Source organism: Medicago sativa, chromosome 4, assembly GCF_051527215.1.
Source record: "Medicago sativa cultivar Bolivia chromosome 4, Bolivia_mono, whole genome shotgun sequence".
Classification (NCBI taxonomy): domain Eukaryota; kingdom Viridiplantae; phylum Streptophyta; class Magnoliopsida; order Fabales; family Fabaceae; genus Medicago; species Medicago sativa.
In genome coordinates, this window is record NC_140752.1 from 86,071,876 (window position 1) to 86,097,899 (window position 26,024).

General features: G+C 33.6%; 2 protein-coding genes and 1 pseudogene across 4 annotated transcripts; 2 read left to right on the top strand and 1 right to left on the bottom strand.

The window, feature by feature from the left end:
• The first annotated feature begins 1,517 nt into the window (after nucleotides 1-1,517).
• On the top strand, nucleotides 1,518-5,189 carry LOC146933106 (uncharacterized; annotated as a pseudogene). Its single transcript, XR_015007336.1, has 2 exons — nucleotides 1,518-2,410; nucleotides 4,907-5,189. The product of XR_015007336.1 is annotated as an uncharacterized LOC146933106 (transcript).
• Nucleotides 5,190-10,405: 5,216 nt separating this feature from the next.
• Nucleotides 10,406-13,931, top strand: LOC146933107 (lysine histidine transporter 2-like). The gene is made up of 7 exons (XM_085704842.1): nucleotides 10,406-10,721; nucleotides 11,337-11,720; nucleotides 12,564-12,957; nucleotides 13,035-13,140; nucleotides 13,315-13,406; nucleotides 13,486-13,554; nucleotides 13,696-13,931. The coding sequence occupies exons 1-7, from the start codon at nucleotides 10,555-10,557 to the stop codon at nucleotides 13,792-13,794; spliced, it is 1,311 nt and encodes a 436-aa protein (XP_085560968.1). The 5' UTR covers nucleotides 10,406-10,554; the 3' UTR covers nucleotides 13,795-13,931.
• Nucleotides 13,932-17,408: 3,477 nt separating this feature from the next.
• On the bottom strand, nucleotides 17,409-24,392 carry LOC146933108 (polynucleotide 5'-hydroxyl-kinase NOL9-like). Of its 2 annotated transcripts, none has more exons than XM_085704843.1 (9): nucleotides 24,087-24,392; nucleotides 23,674-23,952; nucleotides 23,537-23,570; nucleotides 22,745-22,914; nucleotides 22,417-22,597; nucleotides 22,129-22,309; nucleotides 21,645-21,744; nucleotides 19,582-19,709; nucleotides 17,409-17,686 (listed from the first exon to the last, which is right to left on the bottom strand). In XM_085704843.1, exons 2-9 carry the CDS (start codon nucleotides 23,936-23,938, stop codon nucleotides 17,633-17,635), a joined length of 1,113 nt encoding a protein of 370 aa, XP_085560969.1. In that variant the 5' UTR covers nucleotides 23,939-23,952; nucleotides 24,087-24,392; the 3' UTR covers nucleotides 17,409-17,632. The 2 variants fall into 2 exon arrangements, with proteins under 2 accessions (XP_085560969.1, XP_085560970.1); XM_085704844.1 differs by having other exon boundaries at nucleotides 23,674-23,948; nucleotides 24,087-24,224.
• Between the last annotated feature and the right edge of the window lie 1,632 nt (nucleotides 24,393-26,024).

Sequence of the window (26,024 nt, forward strand, 5' to 3'; positions counted from 1 at the left end):
CTAATAAAATTAATAAATAATAAGGATAAGTGAAACACCCCGTTTTCCCAACATAAAAATTTCTTAATAAAATCAAAGTAATTCGTTGTAAACGGAATGTCACATTTCATAAAAATGATAAATGAATAAATAATAATTTATTCTTCAAAATTCAATCAACAAAGTACTTAATATCTTGCAGCGGAATTATTCGACATCTAAGAATAGTATTTGGCACATAAGGTCTCATCATAAAAGTCTCATAATAGTCTAAAACATTCATTAGTTCAAATCTAGTACTTAATCATAGATCTCGTAAAACAATACGTAAGGAGTAGAAAACGATAGCAAAGTCCCCATCCCGTTATGTATCAGAGCACCTAAGACACACTTGTGAGGAGTCCACTCACGACCACGCCTAATCTTGATTACCTGCAAGTTACCCATGCGAAGAGCAACATTTTCAAGCAGAAGGGGTGAGATTTCTCAAACAATAATATTAAGTATATAAATCATCAATTACATTTAACAACTTAAACATTATCAATATATATAATAACAATTATGTAGAACTCATAGCATCATAATCATTCATCAACTTAAACATCATAATCAACTTCTTAATTAACTTAATCGACTTGACGACTTCGACTCGACTATGCAACTTCAACTTCTTAAATCATCTTGACAAAATGCAAATGCATGTGGTCCTAATACAGGGCATCAATCCCCCAACATATTGAGCGTAAAAAGGCTCCAGGGCATCAAGCCCCCAACATAATTGAGCAAAAGCTCCAGGGCATCAAGCCCCCAACGTGGTTGAGCAAAAGCTCCAGGGCATCAAGCCCTCATCTTTAAATGAGTATGCATGGACTCAACATCTTACGTCTTAGAAACTTCATGAACATCTTATAACTTCTGGACTTAGACCGACATTTACATCTTAATAAAGATCAACAGCAACATATGCAGCACTTATTAAGTCATATCATATCAGCATCATAACATAACAGTATCAAATGATAACAATAGCATCTTAAGCATCGCATCAACATAAACATCATGATTAACACATATAGTGCTTAAATAACAATGTCACATCATTAAATAATCTTAGTCATCTCAACTTAGGCTTCCTGGACAGCTCTAATATTCCAACAACCTTCATTTCCTAATCCACGTTCTTCTTAAAATTACACGTGCGAAAGGATCGCAAGAAAACAAATTGGGCAGAATGCACTAGTTACTCGCGGTGGCGAGTTGCTTTGCTCGCGAGGCGAGCTCACCTGCTCGCGAGGGCGAGCAAAACCCAGCTCCTGGGCCTCCTTCTCACTACCTGCTCGCGGTGGCGAGCGTTCTTACTCGCGAGGCGAGCGACGGTTTGACAGGCTCGGGCAGAACTGTTTTTCTCAATTTTTCACCTACAATTATTATTTTTTTGCAATGTGTACTTATAATTAGGGGCGGAAGAGTAATTTACTTACATGCTAGATTTCGCTTCCCCTTTATAAACCCTAAAATAACACAGTCGTTTGTTCTTCTTCTTCTCTTCGACGGGAGAAAAAGGGTTTCTAGGGTTTTGAGAATCCACCAGACAGCAACAATGTCGATGTCAAAGAGTTCCAAAATGCTTCAATACATCAACTACCGTATGCGTGTAACAATTCAAGACGGTCGTCAACTCGTCGGAAAGTTCATGGCCTTCGACCGCCACATGAATCTCGTTCTCGGCGACTGCGAAGAGTTTCGCAAACTTCCACCTGTAAAAGGTAAGAAAACCACCGACGGTGACCGTGAAGACCGCCGCACACTCGGCCTTCTCCTCCTCCGCGGCGAAGAGGTTGTTTCCATGACTGTTGAAGGTCCTCCTCCTCCTGAAGAATCTCGCTCCAAAGCTGTTAATGCTGCTGCTATGGCTGGTCCTGGAATTGGTCGTGCTGCTGGGAGAGGTATTCCTCCTCCGGCGACAGTTATTCAAGCTCAGCCTGGTCTTGCTGGTCCTGTTCGTGGTGTTGGTGGACCTGCTCCTGGTATGATGCAGCCGCAAATCTCGCGTCCACCGGTTTCGTATCCTGGTGGTCCTCCGGTGATGCGTCCACCGCCTGGTCAGATGCCATATCCCGGTATGCCAGGTGGTCCTCCGAGACCAGGTGGTCCGCCACCGCAATTTGCTCCTCCGAGACCTGGTGGTCCTCCTCCACCGCAATTTGGTATGCCGCCTCCTCAGTATGGACAGAGACCTATGGGCCCACCTCCTCCTGGACAGATGATGAGAGGACCTCCTCCTCATCCTGGAATGCAGGGGCCGCCTCGTCCCGGAATGCCTCCTCCTCCTGGTAGTGGTGTTCCTGTCTTTGGTCCACCTCGTCCCGGCATGCCCCCTCCTCCAAATCAGCAGCAACAACAACAGTGATGATGGTAGAATTGATTGGTATGTTTGTCTTTTCTTGCTGATGCTTTGAGTTACTGAGTTGGATTTGTACGTTGAGTTCTTGTTCTTAATTGTGTTTGACTGTATTTTGATGAGTATAAATTTCCAAGAGTGTAGCATTGATAGTGCAATCCTACCTTGTGACTAGTAGAAAAATGCAGGCATTAGATTTTAGAACAGTTTAAGAGCATCTTTCTTAATTTCTAAGTAAAGGTTTCAATTTTAAGGACGCAAGATATGGTGGGTAATGGAAAAAAATCAGGAATTATTAACTTCAAAATTTGAATACACTTGGCTGCTTAAACAGTTAGTAGTGATTGTTTTCCATTGAGTGATTTAGACCTATAAGTTCAATCCTGTTTCAATTCCTCCTCTGCATACTGTTCTGCTAAATTTGATGTTGTAGTTTGGTCTATTTTTTTATTTATTTTTTTCTAGAAACATTGATGATTGATTTCACATAGGAAATCAATGATGGGCTAATATAGATTCCTTAATGTTGCTCAGACTCAGACCATCAATTAGAGAATGCTCAAAATTGGAGATTCTAACAAAATGATACTTTCTAGGAAACATGTATGGGTTTGCTTTAGTTTTTCTTATATTTTGACTTATAGACCTTACTTTTGCGGCCTTTGTGCATCAGTTATGAGATGGCTGAAATTGCTGGTTTCAATTATATGACTTTTTGAGGAGTTCAGTTATATTATTATAGGCTACTGAAGTTGTTACATGAGCGTGGATCCAACTACAAACTGATTTTTTTGTTACATCAATCTCAATGTTACCTCATAACAATTTATTCTCATGAATACAAAATTAATTTATTATTTGAAACCTATAATGTTTTTTAAGTTGAATATGATATCCTGATGGTCTTGAGAATTTCTTAGCAATTGTTGAGTTGGTGTACACCTTCTCTTTAAGAAATAGTATTCACAGAGTTTTTCATTTAGTTTCGTCATTGCTAGATTGGTGTTAATAGTCCAAGGATTTAAGGCTCATAAAAATGTCCCTTAAAAAGAGTCTCACTTCTTATTTAACACTTTTTTAGTACCTGAATGTATAATACTGTGGTTATGTCAGATTGAAAATTGTGAGGGATTTCACATCCTTTCTCCTTGACAGTGAGAAATGGTCATTGGTGTGGAGAAGAATTGAGAATAGGTGAAAAGACTAAATAAGATCAGCCACAAAACTTTTTATGCTCTTATCCTTATTTTCAAACTACTTTGTCAAGAATAATTTAACGGGTCATGCTAATTTGTGCACAAGTTAAGGATCTAAAAAAAGAATTAAAACATAAGTCTTGTATTGAAAAAAATAAGTTTTTAAACTTTCAGGATATTGAATGCACAATTTCAAAAATTATGTTTCTTTATTTGGCTTCTTAACTTGTGCTGTAAGGGCACAAGTTAGCCTTTCCCTAATTTAATTTACCTTGAGATTTATAAATGAGAAGAGTGTTGTGTTTATATTTGTTGTTGGTCAAGTTATCTGATCGGTGACTGAAGTTAGACTAAAAAGCGAAATTTTATCTTGAAAATCCAATGATTATATGTTGTGATCTAAGATAGCTCAGAGTCAGACAAATAACTAGAAGTTGGACTTGAGAGTGGAGATTAGGTGGTTCTTTGAAATAATCCTTGTACTTTTTAAAAGGTGGACATTTGTGAAAGTCTATCTATTGCATCCCAGTGTTCCTGCATTGAGTTGAGAATAACATCAAAATGTTAGGAAACAACTAGAACTCGATTAATCTTGAGAAACCCTTGAAAGTAAATATAAATATAAATGAAAGGATGTCTTTGCTACAAATTATTCCCTCTAGCACTAAATAATATGGCCAAGTTGTGGACCTTTACTATGTCTCACTCTTTCAGAAAAAGTAACATTTGTGTGGATCGCTTGGCAAAGCTAGGTGCAAAGGGATCCAATTTTTGGTTTTGCTTCAAGCTCCTTCTTCAAACATGCTGCATATGCATCTGCTACTAGCAGATGCTAAGGAAACTTCTTTCCTTTGGTTTTAGATCATCCGTTGGGATTACCAAGTTCCATGTTATGCTAGATATGATTTCGTATATCTAAATTGTAAATGTTATGACTTGGAAACTCTTGCAATAGTCACTAGCTATTAGAAACCATACCAGTGCATCATATTAGGATATATTTTCAGGAGAATTATGGCAGATTGGAAATGTGCATCTTTTGGGCTTGCTAAGTACTTAATAAATACAATATCTTATTCTTTGAAATCTGTAAAGAATGCTATTTTTTTCATGAACAAATTTGACTGCACTTGATTGCATACTTGTAAAACTCTAGCTGTAGTAGTACAACTGTACCGAATACCTTGAGTCTTTAAATTCAACATCTTGTAAATGTTTATCTTACTTCATCTTGTAGCAGGTTTAGTTTTTCCTGATTGACCTGTGTGTGTAACAAAAATGTCTCATTTTTGTTGTGTTCTAATTTCAAAACTTCAAAATGTTTCAGGTTTCTTCTTATTGGAGCTTTGAAGATATGGACGTTGGACTTATCACAACTCAATATCCAGCTCGTTCCGTGGAAGTAATTGTTGCTTGTATAACCTTGAATTATTACCGTATTAGGGAATTTTTTATGTCGTGATGGAAATGTTATATTAGAATGGCATGTTTTGGAGGAAGTTATTGTACTGCAACTCGAATATTAGACTTATAAAACAACTGTGTAGATTGTTGGGAAAATGCTGAATTTTGTACTGATTTCTAAGTTTAGGGCATGATCTGTCTCTTAATATTTCGGGCTATATAACATGATTATCATCTAGGCGTTGTTACTTCAGTAGTCTTTTTATTTTTGCACTGTTCTGAGCATGATTTAGGTATTTGCATGATTAATTTTTACGTTATGAGTTTAACTCCCATGTCAATTCATTGAAAATGGTTATATGAAAAATTGTAATTTGACTACTATGTTTATCTACATAGTTTTATGTATGACTATCAAATTCAAACTACCTCAGCTAACTGCAAACTTAAACGCATTTCATAAGAGGCAGGCAAAGGGGTGAGTATTTTGTCAAAACATATTAAATTCTAGGGAAACATTACAATAACCTCCCCCCTGAGACTTCCTTAGACAACACACATACCCCCCTCTAGTTTAAAAATGAACACTGACCTCCCTTATTTGTTTCTCTAACTAATATACACCTCTCTTGTAAGTTAACACTGTTACTACTCTGTTAACTTCTTTGCTACAATGGAAACTTGTGTCAGCTTAGATGCATTTTGCATCCTTGCATGTGAAATTGGTATCCCCATCTCTTGCAAATCGACAAAAATTACACTGGGGACGTACAACGTGACTACAAATGAATGAATTCAAACCATAGAACTCAAACAACGTATCAATCAACAAGAAAGCATGAATGTCAAGTAGCTGCTAAAAATGTTCCTTTAATATATTACAGGGAACTGATTAATGGTATAAACAGGACAAAGATTATATAAAATCAACAAAATAAAGGAATTATAAATGGAACATGTAACACCAAATTAACGCATCGTTTTTTTTTTTGTGCGTTGGAAATTGATTCACCGCTACCGAATACACCATTGATATAACTACCAAAAAAAATACACCATTGATACCAAATCCTTTATCCAATGAAGCTCACAAATTATTCATCAATGACCTTAATTGTTATCATTTTCAAGTTCAATTGAATCAATAAAACCACTTCCTTCACTAGCATCATTAACACCAACAATATTACTGCTATTACACTCCGTCACCAAGTCCAACTCAGAGTGATTCGTCTTATCAAAAAGGACAACAATGAAATTGATTCGGAGTTCACCACGGCGAAGATAGATGTTAAGTTGTAGTGGTATCAATCATAGTTGTTAAGAAAGAAACTATAAACGTTTCAGACTAACATAGTTAGTTTAGAGGATCCTTTCAAAAAAAAAAATAGTTAGTTTGGAGGATAGATGTGTGTTTTTTATTTAGAGGGGGTTTGTGTGTTGTTTAAAGAAACTTAAAGGAAGATGGGTGTAATTTACCCCAAATTTTATAGTAAAATGTTTGATGTCAATATGTTATATCCATTATTTTAGATAATCGGAAGTACAAATGAGAATAGGTTAGACCGAGAGCAAATAGCCTAGCCTACTTAGGTTCAGACAAGAGTCAACACCATGTTTTTTTTTTTTTAAAAAAATAGACAAGATTTTTGAAGTTTTTTTTTTAAGAAGTTAAAACGGAGAAGATTAAGGTTTTTTTAGAAGTATCTTTAACTAAAAAGGCTAGGCTAGATGACATAAAAAAAGTCGTTGAGGCTTCTACTTAAGTAAAATAAAATAAAATTGAGGGTACTTAAGTAATGTTCTAAAAAACAATTCTATAACTTAAGTTTATCGGTTTACATTAATTGTTTACATATTTAAATGCATTATTATAAACTAAAATTAAAATATGATGCTATATATATAGTCAAATTTTCTAAAATGTCATGTTAAATATTAAATAAGTGTTTAATGATATGTCTTTTGGTTCATTAGTCTATTTAAAAAAAAACACACACACACATATATATATATACACACATTATTTATGTTCATTCAGTTCATTAGTCTATTTTAATATAAAGTATTTAAATATCTCTTATATTAGTTTAGGAGAATAACATTATAATCAATGCAAAGTGGACCTTAGAGACTGTTCTTGAATAAATAAATATGAAAATTTCAACTCATTTTTAATTCTTTCATAAATAAAATAAACTCATTTTCACTTATCAGTATGAGTTGAAAATTTCAACTCATTTTTAATTCTTTCATAAATAAAATAAACTCATTTGGCGCTCCCATGAGTATTTCAGAAGAGTTCACAATATTATCTCATACACACATAAATACGGATTTGTTCACAATATTATCTCATACACACATAAATACGGATTTGTTGCAGGTATATATCCTCTAAATAAAATTGATTTTGTTATTGTGTAATCTAAATCTTCTAATCTTAGATTAATCTTAACTTAATAATTGAAATTGTTTACTGTGTGAAGACACGTGTTTTTCCCACATGACTCCGAAATCTATAAACACTTTTTTTTTTTTTTTGAAGAAATCTATAAACACTTAATAATGATGATTAAGACAAAATTTATTTTACCAAAGTATTCCGCTCGTTGGATCTTAGGGAAAAAAATCTACTTCAAACTGAATATATATTGTTTAAAAAAGTGGTAGGGTCTCACTTTTTTGCTACCGGCGGCGGCCACTCTATGAGAAGAAATTCAACGGATGATCAATTCTTTGGTGGGGAACAAATGACAGTCAATGGAGAGGAATTAAATGGCTAAATTGGGATAATTAAGAACGAGGAAGGAATATTGAGCTATGGGCTTTTGTCATCTTTATGGTTTCAATTTTGCTATGCTAGGAAAGCAACAGGTTGGCGTCTCGGAAAGCAACAGGTTGGCGTCTCTTAACCAACTTGTTTCACGCTTCTTCAAAGCTAGATATTTTCTTAAATATGATTTTTTGGAGACCCGTCTAGGCAATAATCTAGGTTTTATTTCGCGTAGTATCTATGTTTCACAAGTTATAGTTAGAGGTGGAATGAGATGGTGCATTGGCAATGGAGAATTTGTTAATCTCCAGAAAGAACCATGGTTGTGGTGCGAAGAAAAATCTTACATCACCACCTCATGGTTTCAAGAATTTGAGAGTTGTGGACTTGTTAGTAACATCACTATGGTGCACCGAGGCGAAGAATATATCAAGGGTGTGGAAATACAACAACAAAGGCATCTATATGATAAAGTTTGCATACTAGTCCGCAATGGAAACACTCATTGACAGTGAGGAGTATCGAATTTAAGGTGATTGGAGTAAACTATAGAGCTTAAAAATACCTCAAAGAGTTAAAAGATTTTTGTGGAGTAGCGAGAGGATGTCTTCCAACAAGAGACCGACTACAATGGAAAGGTGTTCAATGGACATATGCATGTCCTTTTTGTAAAAATCACTACGAAAATGAATGGCATTTGTTCCTCGGATGTAGAAAGCCTAAGGAAGTATGGGAGACGACTGGTTTGTGGTCACATATTAAATCTTTGATGCAATGTTCCACAAATCGAGTGTTAACTCACCGAGTTTACGTTTTTAGATACCAAAATCGTGTTAACTCGGAGGTAAACTCGATTTCTGGTAAAATCGGAATGTTTGACGAGTTTGACTCGAGTTAACTCGGTCAAACTCGGTAAACTCGTGTAGACTCGACCGAGTTTACGGCTAAAAAAAAATTAAGAAAAAATGGGCCATTTTTTTTACTCATTTTATTTCAAAGTCCAGTTCCTTTTCTTCAAGCCCAAAGACCGAATAATTTCCTTTACGTAACACGTTGTCTAGCTTCCTGAAATGAAACGTTTCTTTTTCTTTTTTCTCTGAGCTCTCAAACCATGAACAGGGGAGCACATACCAGTTAGGATTACGGTGGTGGAAGGAAAACTATTCCGATTCCGACGCCGGTTAGGGTTGCGCAGCGGTGGTGGTGTTTGCAAGTTTATTTTGTATTTTGATGTTTAGTTGAACATAATGCTTTATTATGGTCGTTGAAAACCTTTATAATTTAGTCATATTTTGCACTATTGGACTATTTACAATATTATATTAGTTTACATATGCCATGTAAAATGTAAGTAATAAATTTTATTTAATTTTAATTTTAGGTAAACTCGTACGAGTTCTCGAGTCGAGTTTACGAGTCGAGTTTACCTAAGTAAAACGAGTTGAGGTAAACTCTCGAGTTGTAAACCTTGCTTTGATGTTAATCGTTGACGACTTTGTATCTCTTTTAATTTATTCATGATCTTGTCAAACTTGCGGCCACATAAATTAATTGATTTTGCTATCATTTTGTAGTGCATTTGGAAACGACAAAATAAGAAGATTTGGGAGGATGTCGAGAAGAATGTTTGTGGTTCCATTCAACTTGCAGGAGATTACATGGTGCAATGGGAGGAAGCAAGGTGGAAGACACACCACCAGAAGGTAATAATAGCAACACCCATGTTCGATGGCTACCACAATTAGAGGGAAAGGTAAATGCAATATTGATACTGCACTATTTAAAGAAAATCATTGATTTGGTGTGGGCATGTGTCTTAGAGATGTTAGAGGTCATTTTCTTAAGGCCAAAATTGCAAGATATGATGGTGTGCCACTTACGAATGAAGTAAAAGATTGTGGACCAAAAAGGCTTTCTTTGCCTTGGTGAAATGGATATGTGAAATGTCTCAAATTAACTAAATCATAAGCTAGTGGTTGATGACATATTAGATAAATCTACAAATCAATATGAGTTTGGCAAACTTATAATAGATTGTATGATGCTTCTTTCCAAATATAAACTTTAAGATAAATTTTGTTAGGCGGCAAGCAAATTTGTAGCTTATTCTTTAGCAAGGTCGTTAAAACTGTATGTTAGTGTCCATGTATTTGATTACATACGATCTTGTATCTTTTCTACTTTGATGAATGAAATAATACAATTTGTTACTGTAAAAAAAATCTAATTAACTAATAATGTAATAATACATACACCCTCCGATCACTATTATAAAAAAGAAAAAAATATATTTTAGATTCATTGAATAACTGATGTATCTAGTGAATGTTATAGACCAAATACATCAATTTTTCAATGAAATCAAAAGGTAGATTTTTGTTTTAGTAGTGACTGGAGAGAGTACCCCTCCGAAGCATATGTTTCTCTCGAATCATGTAATTATAACTAACTGTAATAACTAACTCCGAAGCATTCGTTTCTCCCGGATAGTGTAATTGTCACTAACTGTAATAACTAACTAAATGCATAGTTGACCGAGTGATGTTTAGCGAAAAAGTAGATCGTGTTATCACTTGTGGATTGATAAAGTTCTATTTATAGTATACTCCCAACCTCCATATAATCTCCACACTTTGTGTAACTTATGACACTTAAGGATAAATTGCAATTAGAAAAGACACACCAGAACACAAGCAAGCTACGAGACCTTTGAAGAAGTTGTAATTGGTTACATCACATTGTTGCATAGCAAAGATATATCATATTGGAAAAATTAATATATATTGATCGGAAACATGTCGTCGTCGGATGATGTTGCAGCCCGGCAGAAGGCCATCGATGATTGGCTTCCCGTCACTGCCTCGAGGAAAGCCAAATGGTGGTACTCTGCTTTTCACAATATCACGGCTATGGTTGGCGCTGGTGTTCTCACCCTTCCTTACGCCATGTCTAAGATGGGATGGTACATTTTTATCTATTTTTGCTAGCTTATTTATAAAAATTTGTGTGTGAGAGTGTGTCTTGAAATTAACCTATAGATCGATGTTAATTATATAAGTAGCAATTGGTGTGACATGAATGTACGCATGTCTTGTAATCATATATGTTACACTACAAAGATAGATGATTTTTTTTTTTACAAGAAAATGGATGAGTTATAGAAGTTAAATTCAGTTTTTGGAATAAGTTCATGCAATCAAAAGAAATGAAAATAATGTTCATATTTATTTGGTTTAAGTGTAGACTGTGTAGTTTTGATTCTCTATTTTTAATTCGTCGCATAATTGATCCCTTTTTCTAAAATTCATTTTATATGTCTTCATTCAAATGTTGAGATCTAAAAGTAGTGATGTGACAAATTTACTATTGACGTGAAATAAAACATACATATACCACGTTAATGAAAAAACTTGTCATGTTGCCACTTTTGGGTTCAAATACTAGTGTGAGGGACCAAAAGTCCAATTAATCCTTATAGTTTATATATTTGAAATCTGATGCACATTTTGTTGACGGTTATGTACGATGATAAATTTTGTTTACTATTTTTTCTCTTATTGGACTATATGGAAAATAGGGGTCCGGGTTCAGTTATCCTGATATTGTCATGGATAATCACGTTGTTCACTCTATGGCAAATGGTTGAAATGCATGAAATGGTGCCAGGAACAAGATTTGACAGGTATCATGAGCTTGGTCAACATGCTTTTGGACCAAAATTGGGTCTATATATCATTGTTCCACAACAACTACTCGTTGAGGTTGGTACGTGTATTGCTTATATGGTTACTGGAGGCAAATCATTGAAGAAGGTTCAAGAAACTATATGCCCAACATGTACAAAAATTAGAACTTCATATTGGATTGTTATCTTTGCATCTGTAAACTTTGTTCTCTGTCAGTGCCCCAGCTTCAACTCTATTTCTGCTGTCTCTCTTGCTGCTGCTGTCATGTCTATTGCGTAATTCATCTCATTTATCTTTCTATTACAAGTTATATACATATCTAATGATGTATTTTTTATCTGTTAAATATATTTTGGAGGGACTAAAAACATATTTAACCTTTTTTTTTTTAATTTACAATTTTTAGGAGTAAAGGAAACTACAATTAGGAATCAAAAGAGAGTATGAGAATGTGAGAAGAATAAAAAAAAAGAAACTACAATTACGAAAAACAAGACAAAAATTGGATATATATATATATATATATATATATATGCAAGGATCAAAAACAAAAATATTTATTGGAGAGACTAAAAACAATTATTTTAAGACCCAAAAAAATATTTAAACCATTTTTGTATTATAAATTCACATATCTAACGTTGTGATTGAGTTAACAATTTGATTAGGTGTTTATTATAATTAAAATCAATTATATATAAGCTATTTCTATATCTTTTATATTTTTGGTGATAAAAGATATCTCTATTTCTACAATCAAAGAAAGAATTGAAATAAATATTATATCAATTTATTGATGTGTTATAAGCTATTTTTACACACTTGAAAAAAACTATTTTCATAAGTTTCTTCAAACACTTATTTAAGTGCTTCTAACATTAGATAAATTCAGCTAAAGCGTAAATAAACTCTTACATGCACACCAAAATTATTCTTTCTACTCAATTAGATTAGATATATTTTTAGCCAAGCCAATTAGATTATTGTATATGTAGAGCACAATTTGATATGATATTATATAGTCATTACTTACTTTATGTATATAAATCAACCTCTCATTAATTGCAATCAACCCTTTTATAAGTAGTAAGTAGTTGACATGATAATATATAATACAGATATTCAACAATTGCTTGGGTTGCTTCCCTTCAAAAAGGACGTCAACCAAATGTAGACTATAGCTACAAGGCTCATAGCATTCCAGATGGTATGTTCAACTTCATGCTAGCAATGGGAGAAGTAGCATTTTCTTATGCAGGTCACAATGTAGTTCTCGAAATCCAAGCAACAATACCTTCTACTCCTGAGAAGCCTTCCAAGATAGCAATGTGGAAAGGAGTCGTTGTTGCATATTTAGGAGTGGCCTTTTGCTACCTTCCAGTTGCATTTGTTGGATACTATATATTCGGAAACACAGTTGATGATAACATTTTAATCACACTACAACGCCCTACTTGGCTCATTGTTACTGCTAACATCTTTGTTATTGTTCATGTTATTGGTGGCTATCAGGTGACTATTTCAATTTTTAATTCATGTCGGTGTGAATTTTTTTTCATGTCTAATGTGTTATATTTTGGAAACAACAGGTATTCTCGATGCCTGTTTTTGATATGCTTGAAACTTTTTTAGTGAAGAAGTTAAATTTTCCCCCTTGTTTTACACTCCGCTTTGTTGCTCGCACCACATTTGTTGGTAGGTGATTATATTTGGTTGAGTTGAGATTTTGTCCATTTAATGAACACTTTCGTTTAGAAAGATACATGCACAGAACAAAATAAAATAAATATAACTTTTATTTATGCTTATGGATTGTAAGTTGCTTTATAGTTCAATTCACCGATTTTTTTATCCTATATATTGGTTCAGCGTTTACCATGGTGGTTGGAATATGCATACCATTCTTTGGTTCTCTTCTAGGATTTCTAGGAGGTTTTGCCTTTGCACCAACATCATATTTTGTAAGTAAAAGCAATGATTGATTTATTTACCAAGTTAACGAGCATAAAGTTGCTTAACCTTGTATTGTTATGATTGCAGATTCCGTGTATCATATGGCTTAAACTTTACAAACCTAAGAGATTTGGCTTGTCTTGGACAATAAATTGGGTATGGTATTGTGAATTGATATCATGGAAGTTCTTTGATTACTCTTTTTCTATTTAAATAATTTATTGAGAAAGTTCTTTGATTACTTTTTTTATATTTAAGTAATTTATTGAGGTTTTAACTCGTTTTATTGCATTACAGATCTGCATTGTGCTTGGCGTCTTGTTGATGGTACTAGCCCCCATAGGTTCTTTGAGACAAATTATTCTTCAATTCAAGGATTACAAGTTCTTCTCATAAACTATCAATTCAAGTTATTAGTCGATAGTTAGTCATAGTTTCTAGTTTTGTTTGCCTCAGCAAATGTGGAAGAAACTCTGTCATTATGCAGCATTTTGTTACACTATAATTAAATTTAGTTAAAAGAAGCTTAGATATTTTATTCTCTTTTCATATAATTTATTGTTAAGATTCTCCAAAAAAAAAAAAGGTTATATGTTTAATTTGTCATGCATGACTGAATTTTATAATATATAATTGACATAAAGATTGCCAACCAGGGTTGCTGGTATTTTAAGTTTATTGAAGCAAAAAACATTATCAAAGTTCTAACATATATATTTTACAACCATGAACAACCAATGATGCTAATAAGGTTGTTGATTTTAAAGAAAATGGAACAATTTTTTTTAGGACAGTACAACTAAACAATTTTTTTTTTTTTGAAAGAACAACTAAACAATTTTGTAAAGCATATATGTGCACGATCAAACAAATTTATGAGGCAAGCAAGATCAGAGAGATTGTGCATATTATCATCCGAATAATATGAGCAAACATATGCAAAATATTTGATATGGGTGAATATATATAAAAAAATTAATAATAAAAAACAAGTGGCAATCATAATGACATAATTCTTTAAAGGAAAGCTTCTAAAAGAAATCTTTAAATGTAACTTGTTAAAATTTGAAATGTAAGAAAGTAAGTGTGAAATAAAAAAAGCTGTTACAATTGGTGATCTACTTACATCACAAACTAAGAGAAGAAGAAAAATCTAGGAAATGAATATGCACATTCATGTTTAACTCTAGCTCATTCTTGCTAGAAACTCAAAAAAAGTGTATGGATTGATGAGTAAAAAGATTATGGGAGTTTGAAGAGAAGAGAGAAATTGGGAAGGAGAGGAGATGAGAAAGAGAGTAAAAAGGGTAAAAGCGATGTGAAAATCGAAAGTTAGATTATTAAAGAAGGATAAAACTGAAACCGGATCAATGAAAGGTGTGTTTGGAAGAAAAGAAAAAGTCATGATAAGATAATGATTTTGATACATACATATGTTATTTTTTTTCATGAGAAAATAATGATTTTTTTTCTAGGAAGTAGAAAACAATGACTTTAATAAGTATAATTTCGTTAGTTTGTTATGATCCTTCATTAGTGGTTGGATATCACGTTTTATGTTAGTCGACGAAACTCAAGTGTCTGTATAAGGATAAAGAGAAAATGTCTACGGATCTGGGCATGCACTCTCCCATCTTAATGTCGAAGGATAAGGAAAAAATGTGACTGATAGTGTTTTTATTTTTTACAAGATAAAATTTAATCCATTTCATAATAAGAGAGATACAATAACCTTCATATCCCGAATACACATACGAATGTCAACTTTGTTTAACGCATGAGAGAAAGAGGGTCATCTTTGTTTAATGCATGAGAGAAAAGAGACATCAACATTACATTTAAAGCGATTCGCACTTGGTTTGCGCTAGCAACTATCTTAGTGTGATGAGTCTAATTAGGGATAGAAATCCTAATAAGTTGAGTCTAATTAGTGATTCACACAAGAACCTTGACAAGGAACACATCAACTTTGCAATCTTAACCGTGTAGGGACACAACTGCGACAGACTAGTCACAGAAAATTCTTAACCTTTAGGAGGTAGCTTAAGATTTCATACGAGATTCCAATGTCATGCCACCCTATGTTGCATTGCATCATTATTTGCATTCATTGTCTAACGATAAACTTTGCGCATTGTATAATCACCATCCTTTTCAAACTTCCAAGTTGGAGCATCAGACAAAACACATTCAAACAAAGGGGTTTGGAGGATTCGGTTAGCTATAACATAATCAAAGAAAATATTGACGAACCCCACATTTCATTGCTTAGCATGTGATGCTAATAGCTCTGACAAGGTAATATTAGGCCATGTTAATTGTTGTTGGGAAACCGGAAATATACGACCCCGCATCAGGCAACCATGGCTGATTCCACATTGGTATATTCTCACCCGAACTTTTGCTCGATTTAAATCCACACAGAAGATAATCCTTCACACCCCAGAGACCACGCCAAACATAACTTGGATTGTGACAAAGACCTGTACTAAAATAATCACCTAAAGAAAAATATTTAACTTTGAGTAGTGGAATGATTAACACGTTCGGATTTGAAATAAATTTCCAAGAAAGAAGGCGAATTGGTATTTGTTTGCGCTGTGAGTATGCAAAAACATGTCAAAGAAAATTAATTATTTTTTGTGGGGTCATATAATATCACTATTGAAGAAATGTGTCATTATTTTACTCGAATGGTCCAACAATTATTTTTATTTTTCTACGAAAACAAAACGATATTCATTCTTTTTTTTTTGTAGTGGCCGGGGTTTGAACCCCGGACCTTGCATATTTCATTCATTTAAATTGATAGACTAGTACATCAAATGAAACCATATATTTATCCTATATTTAACATTCTTAAAATCGTAAAAGATAAATTCACAACCAAACATACATCACCTAAGTTAATAGCATACAACTATAAAATGCTTACAAATAATATGATAAAATCAAAGCGATCATAATACTCGTGTCTCCGAATCTATAACGTCAACGCTCAGATCATTGATTAAATTTGTAATTGACTGAAGTCGATATATCAATAGGGTGAATGAAATCTCTAAATTTGTATCCTCTCAATTTTTCTTAATTGTTACATCTAAACCATCAAATTAAATGAATCATTTCTTTATTATTTTTTCTCATTTTCCCTTTCATGATTGATGGTTAAGATGCAACAATTGAGAGAAATTAAGAGAATTTCAAATGAGAGAATCATTCCGTTCAATAGAAATCAAAAGAACACCACAACAAGACGGAAAATCAAACAATGATGCACAAGACAAAAAACAACACAACACCATCGCACTGAGAAGACGAAATCAAGAGAAGAAAAAAAAACTAAAAAAAAAAACTTATATACGTGGATATCACTTATTTAGATTAAAATAATGAGAGAGAAAAAGATGAAGATAGATGATTATAAGTCAAAAAATGACCCAAAAGAAAATTTACAGCGAATGTGAAGTTTCTCTCTCTAAAAAAACTTGTTAAAACTTTTTATAATAACTAATTTGTTCTATTCCCTCAAAAACATAACCAATTTGTTCTATTATTTTAACAACTATTTCCCAAGAAATAAAAACATCGTGAACTTAAGTAAAACATCGTGAACTTCAGTAATGCATCACAACCACATCGTGAGTATGTTTCCACACAAAAAAAAAAATCGTGAGTATGCAAAAACAAGTGCAAATGTATATAACTAAAATTCAGTTATTAGTCTTTTTTAACGGAAAATTTAGTTGTTAAATCATTTGCAATAAGAGTTTTATACAAAGATTCAATTATATCTCAACATACTTTTATAAAAAAAATAAATCTCAACATATAAACTGAAAGCATTTGTACATATGTCTATGGAATGAAATATTATGACATGACGCATTGACGAAGTATATTGGATGCACAAGCATATCTTTTAATATTAACAGCACATAGCCATTAAACTGAAAATAAACCAAATCACTATATCTGTAACCAAAAAGAAAGAACCAAATCACCGTGTCTAATTTAAATTAGGAATTAGATTGATGATAGCTTGTACGTTGTATTTGAACCATTTGCAGGAAGTAGAATATACATAACTGCTACTAGTCACAAAACCCAATTTGTAACAAACCCGCAACAATACAGAGGCAAATTTGCATAATCATAAATACGAAAATAAAAATAGTATTAGGCATATATAAATTATAATCCATGTGCTACTGCTTCCATGAAAAAGAAAAAACTAGGTTATACTCAATACATTCTCTGATATGTAAGGTGATAAGCGTCCTTGGACCTGAAAAGAAGTAATGTTTTTTACATGAGAACATGCATTCGTTAATCATGATATTATTTATAAAACATAGACAATAATAATAAACCATTACCTTTCCCTACTTGGATTAAAAAATGAAATAAGAAAATGAACATTACATTGAAAGTTTGAAACATGGGTGATTCGATTGATTTCAAGACAATTGAACAAGATTGATGTTAAGAAGTATAGGTTTAGGGTAACAGACGAAGGAAATGAAGAATAGACGTGCAACTCAAGGTAATAACTTGAATTTATTATTAGTAAAAAATTATGTGACGTGCAACAGAATCTTATTCAATGCTAATGCTTATACTGATAATTAGTACTACCGGTACTAGCAAAAACCTAAACCAAATAGAAGTAAGACTAAAACGTATAAAAATAAACAAACTGACAAAATATTCTAAACTAATCTAATTATGTCCTGCATAGGGTATGGTTGAGAAAAAATGAAAAGAGGGGGGACCAAGATCAAGTTAAGATCCTCTTCATTTTTTAACCTTCTCCATGTTTTGAGAATATAAACACAATTATGCAAGTTTTGGTGGGTCGAATTATTAAATGTACATTTCAAAATTCTTTAAAACTATAGTAATAGTAATGGAGAGGGAAAATGGAAAGGATCCTAACTCACCAAAATCTCTCCTGACTCAATTTTGACTCGAGGAAAAATGTGTTTAAAACATTTTAAATACATTGACTGAAATATTATTCCTAAATATACCCATAAATTGTCATATAAAAAGTTATTTCCCCTTTACTCAACCCCCCCCCCCCCCCCCTCTTAATCAAATAAAATATTGTAACAAAAAACAAAACAAAAAAAAAATATCAAATTAAAACCCCTCTATTCTTTTGCATCAAATATCCTCCAAGACTCCCCTTCCTTATTACAAGTAATAAGCCAAGAGCATAAGAAAAAGAACAATAGTCTAACCTGACAGATAACTTAAACAACCAGTGCTTCCTTCAATTAAAAAAAAAAAACCACCCATATAGTAAAGAACCTAGCAACCTTCATCAGAATCTTAAGATGAACGAACGACCAGGACAGCTCTGTTCAACCGGAGCAACTAGCCTCTCACATAGCCAGCCCTTCTCTACTAGCTAAAAATATCATAATGCAAATACACAAAGACTAGCCTCTAACATAGTCAGACCTTTCTCCTGATTCAAACGTAACATAATGCACAAAGACTGTAACTCTAGCTAACACCACATCAAGAAGAATGAACAGAACTGATAGAAGGGAAAGAGTGCCCAAATTAAGTGAACGGCGTAGTGGTGGTCAACGCTATTCTATTGTGGTCTCTGTATGGCTGAGATTTTACATACCCAATCAAGAGTTATAATCTTTGGGCTTAGAGAAGAGGAAACAAAGACATCTCAAGGTAATAAACTGAATTTTATTGATAGATAGTGTTACAATACCTCGACCTGATACTCATATATATACTATAATCAAGTCAAGTGCCACTCCTTCTAACACAAACCCCAAACACACTAATAATAAGATAAAACCTATTGAAATCAAGAAATAGATCAAAAAGATATTCAAAGAAATATAAATATGTCTTAAACATTCTCTAACACTGATGAATTCTCTAAAATTATAAAGGGGCAGGTAGTCCCAACAACAGACCCATGGCAGATGACATGAAATTATAGATTTTTTCATGTGCAGTCGCGCAAACACACATACATGTTAACATCCTTTTCTAATGTTTGACACCACGCATTTTATGACAAATTATCAAATTTGCAAGACAACATAATAAAGCTGTTTGGTAACACTTTTTTAACAAGGTATCATTTTGTTTCTACAAGTTAATGTTGAGAAGAAGGAACAGATACAAAAAAAAACAATTTCTTACCTGCAATAAACAAGTAGGAATTTGGATATCACCCTGTAGCAAGAGGTTGACTTTTTTCAGAGAAACAAATGGCACAGGTGTAATCACATAGAGCATGCCTTTGACCGTGTCAATGCCCCTCACAATTCCTGTGTCACAAGAAATCAAGATGTCTGTATCAGTAATGATGCTTAGTGTTGAAATTTGGGGCCTAACTCATCCTTACAAAACCGGCTTGTAAGGTTAGGAGTGCCTCCTCTTTATGAACTCTTCTCAAGAGTGTTATCTATCCGATGTGGGACTAAATCCACCCCCTCAAAGCCAACACAATGAAGGTGTTGGAGGTTGCAATGAAGGCTAACCAAAGGTCGCAATTTAGGCGACTAGGGGCAGACCGCAATTAAGGCGGAATTTCCAACACTTAGAATTTCCCAAATGCATAACTAGAAGATCAGATGGCTGTATGATCTGTGTGATCGGCTTTAAAGATTGGAAGATCAGATGAATATGACATTTTATTCTTTATCTTCTGTATCTGTGGACGTTTGATACCTTGCAAAGGTAGTGATGCCTTAAGATGTGTTACAACTTAAGATATTGCAAAACTAAGAAATTCTGTAAACCCGTTAAAGCCAACAAAAGTATGAGATACAGTGAAGCCAACCCACAAATGTATATTCCTTTTGGTGTTTAATGATATCCAGATCGAAGTTTAAATTTATTTTTTCATTAGAATCCAAACGTATGAGATACAGTGAAGCCAACAAACGTATGAGATACAGTGAAGCCAACCCACAAATGTATATTCCTTTTGGTGTTTTTTGTGTGCCTCAATGATACCGAGAGTTTGAATGATATCCAGATCGAAGTTTAAATTTATTTTTTCATTAGAATCCAAATGTCGGAGGGGTAACCTTGGCGCAACTGGTAAAGTTGTTGTCATGTGACTGTAAGGTCACGGGTTCAAGTCCTGGAAACAGCCTCTTGTGTAAAAACAGGGTAAGGCTGCGTACAATACACCAAATGGTGGGACCCCTTCCCAGACCATGCGTAAGGAATCCTTTTATTAGAATCCAAATGTCGATTTTTGTTTACGAGGCATTGGAAGCCTTTTAGGCACGAAAACCACAAAATAGAGGGTCTTCAACTAGTTCGCAACACTACTGCCACGGAATTAGTAAAATGATGTCAGAGCGCTAGAATTTTTATCTTTTTATTTTTGGTAGATAATGTTAGAATCTTTACTTGTAACAGATACAAACGGTATTTGCATCTTAGTAAAATGATGTCAGAATGTTTATTCTATAACAGATACAGAATGTATTCGTATAACTAAATCCATTTAGACATAATCACAAGTCAGTAAGTCTTTAATTAATTTCATGTTCTGCCTTAGGCTCTCGCGTGTACCGACTATTCATGGGCACCTACCGCAGCACAAAATGCCTATGTGGACTACTTTGGCTAAAGATCATCCGTGAAGATTGGAAGATCACATAGGATGGGCCAATGAGACTTTGTCGTGATAACAAATCTACAAACAATATTGCTCATAATCCAATGCAGCGTCACAGAACAAATCATTTTGAAGCTGATAAACGTTTTATCAAAGAAAACTTGGAAAGTGGACTGGTCTGTACTCCCTATGTAAACACACAGGGTCAACTTGCTGATGTACTTACCAAAGGGCCAAGCAGTACCATGTTCTGGAATATTGTATACATGCTGGGAATGGTAAATACCTTCATCAGCTTGAGGGGGAGCATAAGAATGTTTGTTTCTGTAACAGATACAGTCTGTACATGTAACTAATATACCTTATTTTGTAAATGATGCAGACTTCATTCATTGAGTTAAATTCGTTTGGAGTATTCCTTAGTCAGTTAGTAAATCCCAAACATCATCGGATTTAGTCATTATTCGTTAACTAATTTCTAGTTCTACCTTATTCTTGTGTATATATAGAAAACCCATAGGTGTTCTGTTTTGGATCCTAATCTTTTCAATGTTGAGAAATGAACCTCTATTTGAGAGCAAGATATGACGACACATTTTGGAATTTGGAAATCAGTCAAGTTACCTACCAAGACCAAGGCACCAGGGTAAATCTCCAGGTACTTCAGATTCAACTGCTAAGCCAACAATACTAGCATTCAGGCCGTAGAATATTTCAGAGCTTGGGACCTACAAAAATATTCATAGGTCATATAAGATGTTTTAATCACCTTTATATAAAAATAAACACAAGAAATATTTTGAAATGTATATTTCAATACTCAAATTTATATTGAAAAATATAATATATTCAATATTTAAATTTATAATAAAAATATTTGAAATTCAAAGTGGATGAAATGCAATAAAACCAAGCATATAAAGGGTAGCTCAGTCACAAGACTCCGCTGTGGAGAACTTAGGAAAGGATAGACTTTGACACACACAACTTTCGAGTGATAAGGCTGTTTAGGTAGATACAACTGTGACCATCAAGTTACAAGCATCAACTTTATTTTTACTCGTTGTCATGAGAAAGAATTAGAAGAGATAATAAGTAACATGAGAACCAACCTCACGATGAACATGTCGAATCTTTATGCTTGCAATGGGAACTTGATAAGGACAGTGAGATGTCAAGGAATGTGTAATTTCCTTGTCCGATGACATATCTGAATCACTAGGAAAGCACTGCTCGAAATAAGCCACTATCCGTTCGCCACGCAGGAGACGAGCCTCCTTTTGAACAAACTCCCTGGGGAAACAATATTCTATTATTCTATAATACTTTATGTCTAAAAAATAAAAAACAATGAACCAAATTAGCAGTTAAAGATGGTAACGCGTAAGATTTGGGCTTACCGGTCCTTAAGAACTGAATCTATCTCGATCAGTTTAATTGTTCCATCATCTTCCCCATCTAACCAGAATTTTCCAGCAGGTAAATTCTTAAATTTATAAAATTCAGTGGATAAGCCTATCTTAACAACATGTGTGGGACCAATATATTTTAGCATGTCCACTAATACTTCATAACCAACACCTGAAATGCAAGACAAAACCAACTGAATGAGTAACATAATAATTGATATGTTGTTAGTCCAGGAAAGCAGTAGTTTATGTGAAGTCAAAATACAAAATGTATGATTCAAAAGGAATCAAATTAGTGACTGAAAAGACACAAGCTCACCTTTAACCCAGCCAGAAGTATTCACTATAAGAGGCGTCTGAATTTTAGAAGCATTTTTTCGCTTATCAAAGGTGCGATACTTCTTTTGATAATGATCATAAATGGAACATACATACTCTAAAAACACTGATGGATCTATCTTAGGAGAAATATCACCAAAGAAAAGAGACCTGTTATGGAATAAATGACAGAAAATGAATCAAACAACTCCATAACAAGTAAACATGTTCGTTCAAATAAGACTTGGATCAGGCGACCCTAACAGAGTCAAATATATCCTGCAAACAGACAATAAATACCATCCACTTCACTGTATATAGAAAACTTAATAACAATGAAATAGACTAGGACCTTAGAGTCTTACAGCATCTTCAAAAACAAGTAATAACAAAGTATAGAACAAGATCAGATGAAAATGTCAAGATATATGACATTCTTAATGATTGGTTATTTATGGTATGTTTGGATGGAAGACTTCAGAGCGAGGGGATGACTTATTTTTCTTTTCTAAATTAAAGCTGCAAAACATTTCCGTTCTTTTGAAATTTCAAATATATAACATACCCTAATGTTTTGACAGTTCGACTTAATCCAAAAACACACCCCCCAATAGTAACCAACTATCTTAACCTAACTAGCAATTGAATAACACAATATGCCAAACTTTACATGTACCTAATGAATAGTGATTATGTGCCATCACAACTTAACAAGTAGAGCAACCTTGTCAAATATTTCAAATTCAAAGCTACATAAAAGTATTGAGATGAGATATCAATTCATAGTCTATACCTTTTTGATGGTTTCAAGTACTTAGTCTTCAAATCTAACACAACAAAAAAAATTAAAAAGTTTGAATCAATAATGAATACATTATTACATTACATGTAAAAATGAAGATTAAGATAGGTAATGGCTAGAAAACCTACCTGGAGTAACTTCGTGAACAACAGTTAGAGAGATTAAACCAAGAGGAGTAAACTCAGTTTGGCCAACGTCGGTATCAAGATAAGCTACTTTCTTGCATCTGGTTGCTAATAGGAGATTAAGGAGATAGCGGGCGAAGGTTGATTTGCCAACACTTCCAGGTCCACAAACGAGTACGACGGGAGGCGTTGAACTGGATACAATGGAATTTGCAGCTTGTGACCATTCATCTGGGATGAAAATATCTGGTGAAGGGAATGAACCCATTGCTGTCTCTCTGTCTGTCAAAAAAAGGTTTCTAGTTTAGTTAGGCATATTTGCAAACAGTTGGTGTGCAATCAAAGAGTGAGTTGAATGAGAGAAAGTAGAAACATGAAAGATACGAACAAAGTGAAGAAAAAGAAGAGGAGTATACCTCAGATGAACGGTGATGAGACGGCGCGCGGCAGCGATGAGGGAAGCTGTAGGCAGCGGAGCAACGGCGGTGAGGGACACTAATGACGGCGAGGCTAGGTTCAATTTTTGTTTTCAACTTTGCTTAGTTAAACTGTATAAATAAATAAAGGAAAATGTTAACCTAAATAAACAATTAACATTTTTTTTCTAATTTCCTCAAAAAAAAAATCTAAAAGATGAGATGAGTTGGCTTTCCAAGTTCACTATGGTAAAAGCATAACTGAGAGTTCAAAAAAATTTGAATTTTCATTACAAGTGAGAAGAGGCAAGAGTCTATGACCTGAACTATTTAAAATCTAATTCACTATAGCTCGTTAATGAAAAGATTTAGGTCAAGGTTTATTATACCAGCCTATTTATATATAAGATATTTTTCATTATTGTTTTTTTAAGGGATCTTCCATTATTGTTGAAGTTTTCTTTATAAATTCATGTCTTCATATGATTTAGTTATTTAGTATGAGACATATTGATATGATTAGGGTTAGTTATTTAGTATGAGGCATATTGATCTGATTAGACTTTCATAAAATTTAGTTATTGAGTAGGAGGTTTGTTAGTGTGTATGGGCATTCATAAGATTTGACTAGCGAATATATTGATGTTGCTAGACCTTAATATAAAATAGGCTTTTAAATATGTTTAACCAAACCTTTAAAAATGTCATGTCAAACCTTCAAAACGAGTCAGTAACGGATGATATATAGGTCAGGCTCTGACCTATACTTCTTGCAACAGGCCACACTTAAACTTTACAAATCCGACTTAGTCCGACCTATTTTCACTCTTAGTTACATATCACCCACTTTCATTGACAATAAACGAATAACTTGCCAAAAGATTTAGTAAAAAGAAATTTATACTTACTTTTTCTTAAAAGGGGATGCATGAGTTTTTGTAATGGAGTAGCCGGTTTTTCCAACCTATACTAGCAAAGAACCTGTTAACTTTAGAGGTAATGGAATTATAATTAGATTGGTTATTAGTCCAAGTTAGTAAAGCTTTGATAGCCCAGGTCATTTAAGTCACAATTAAGACTATTTTGAAATTGATAAGAAATATTAAAATCAAAATCGATTTTCACCCAATTTTTCAGATTGATTGATACAATGTTAAAGTCACCAAAAAGAAGTTACTTACTGTGTGGGTTCTCATCACGTCAACTCGAGACTAAATTACATGTTTTAGTTTTTTGTTGATGATTAGGGTATCCATATATCCCGAGTTTGTCTTCACACAAAATTATCATTGTTTTTTGTACAAAAATTATCACTGCTTGTTGCTGTCATTGGAAGTAAATAACAATCAATATATATTTTATTATAATTGAATATGAAGTTGATAAAATTAAATTTTACATAGGAATTTCATAAGAGTTGCATCAATATATGAGTCGGCAACCTTTTCATCGCTATTGGTTAGTCCATAGAATGTTCATGCATTGTAAAGATAGAACTTGATGATAGTTTGATTTTGGCCAAATACCTCCATATAGGTTTTTAAGTTTCACGTTTGTAATAGATAGGTCCTTTAAGTTTCAAAGGTTACAGATAGATCCTTTAAGTTTCTAAGGTTTCAGATAGGTCCTTTAAGTTTCGAGTTTGTTTCAGATAGGTCCTTTCTATCAACCTCCGTTAAGGACCTATCTGAAACCTTAGAAACTTAAAGGACCTATCTGTAACCTTTGAAACTTAAATGACCTATCTGTTACAAACGTGAAACTTAAAGGACGCAGGGAGGTATTTAGCCTTTGATTTTTCAATACTGAACATTCTATTTGTTGGTATCAACCGTGACTTTTATCACACAATTTAAATACCATAAATTTCCTAATTTTTAGAATTTTTGAACCAAAATGGAAATATCTTGACAATCAAAATATTTGAACCTCGATAAT

Coding starts and splice junctions, on each gene's coding strand:
- LOC146933107 (XM_085704842.1), top strand. CDS start 10,555: ATGTCGTCGTCGGATGATGTTGCAGCCCGGCAGAAGGCCATCGATGAT. Junction 11,721..12,563: donor GCTGCTGTCATGTCTATTGC/GTAATTCATCTC, acceptor TATATAATACAG/ATATTCAACAATTGCTTGGG. Junction 13,141..13,314: donor TGCTCGCACCACATTTGTTG/GTAGGTGATTAT, acceptor ATATTGGTTCAG/CGTTTACCATGGTGGTTGGA.
- LOC146933108 (XM_085704843.1), bottom strand. CDS start 23,938: ATGGGTTCATTCCCTTCACCAGATATTTTCATCCCAGATGAATGGTCA. Junction 22,915..23,536: donor TACTTGAAACCATCAAAAAG/GTATAGACTATG, acceptor ATTCCATAACAG/GTCTCTTTTCTTTGGTGATA. Junction 17,687..19,581: donor TTCCTACTTGTTTATTGCAG/GTAAGAAATTGT, acceptor ACTTCTTTTCAG/GTCCAAGGACGCTTATCACC.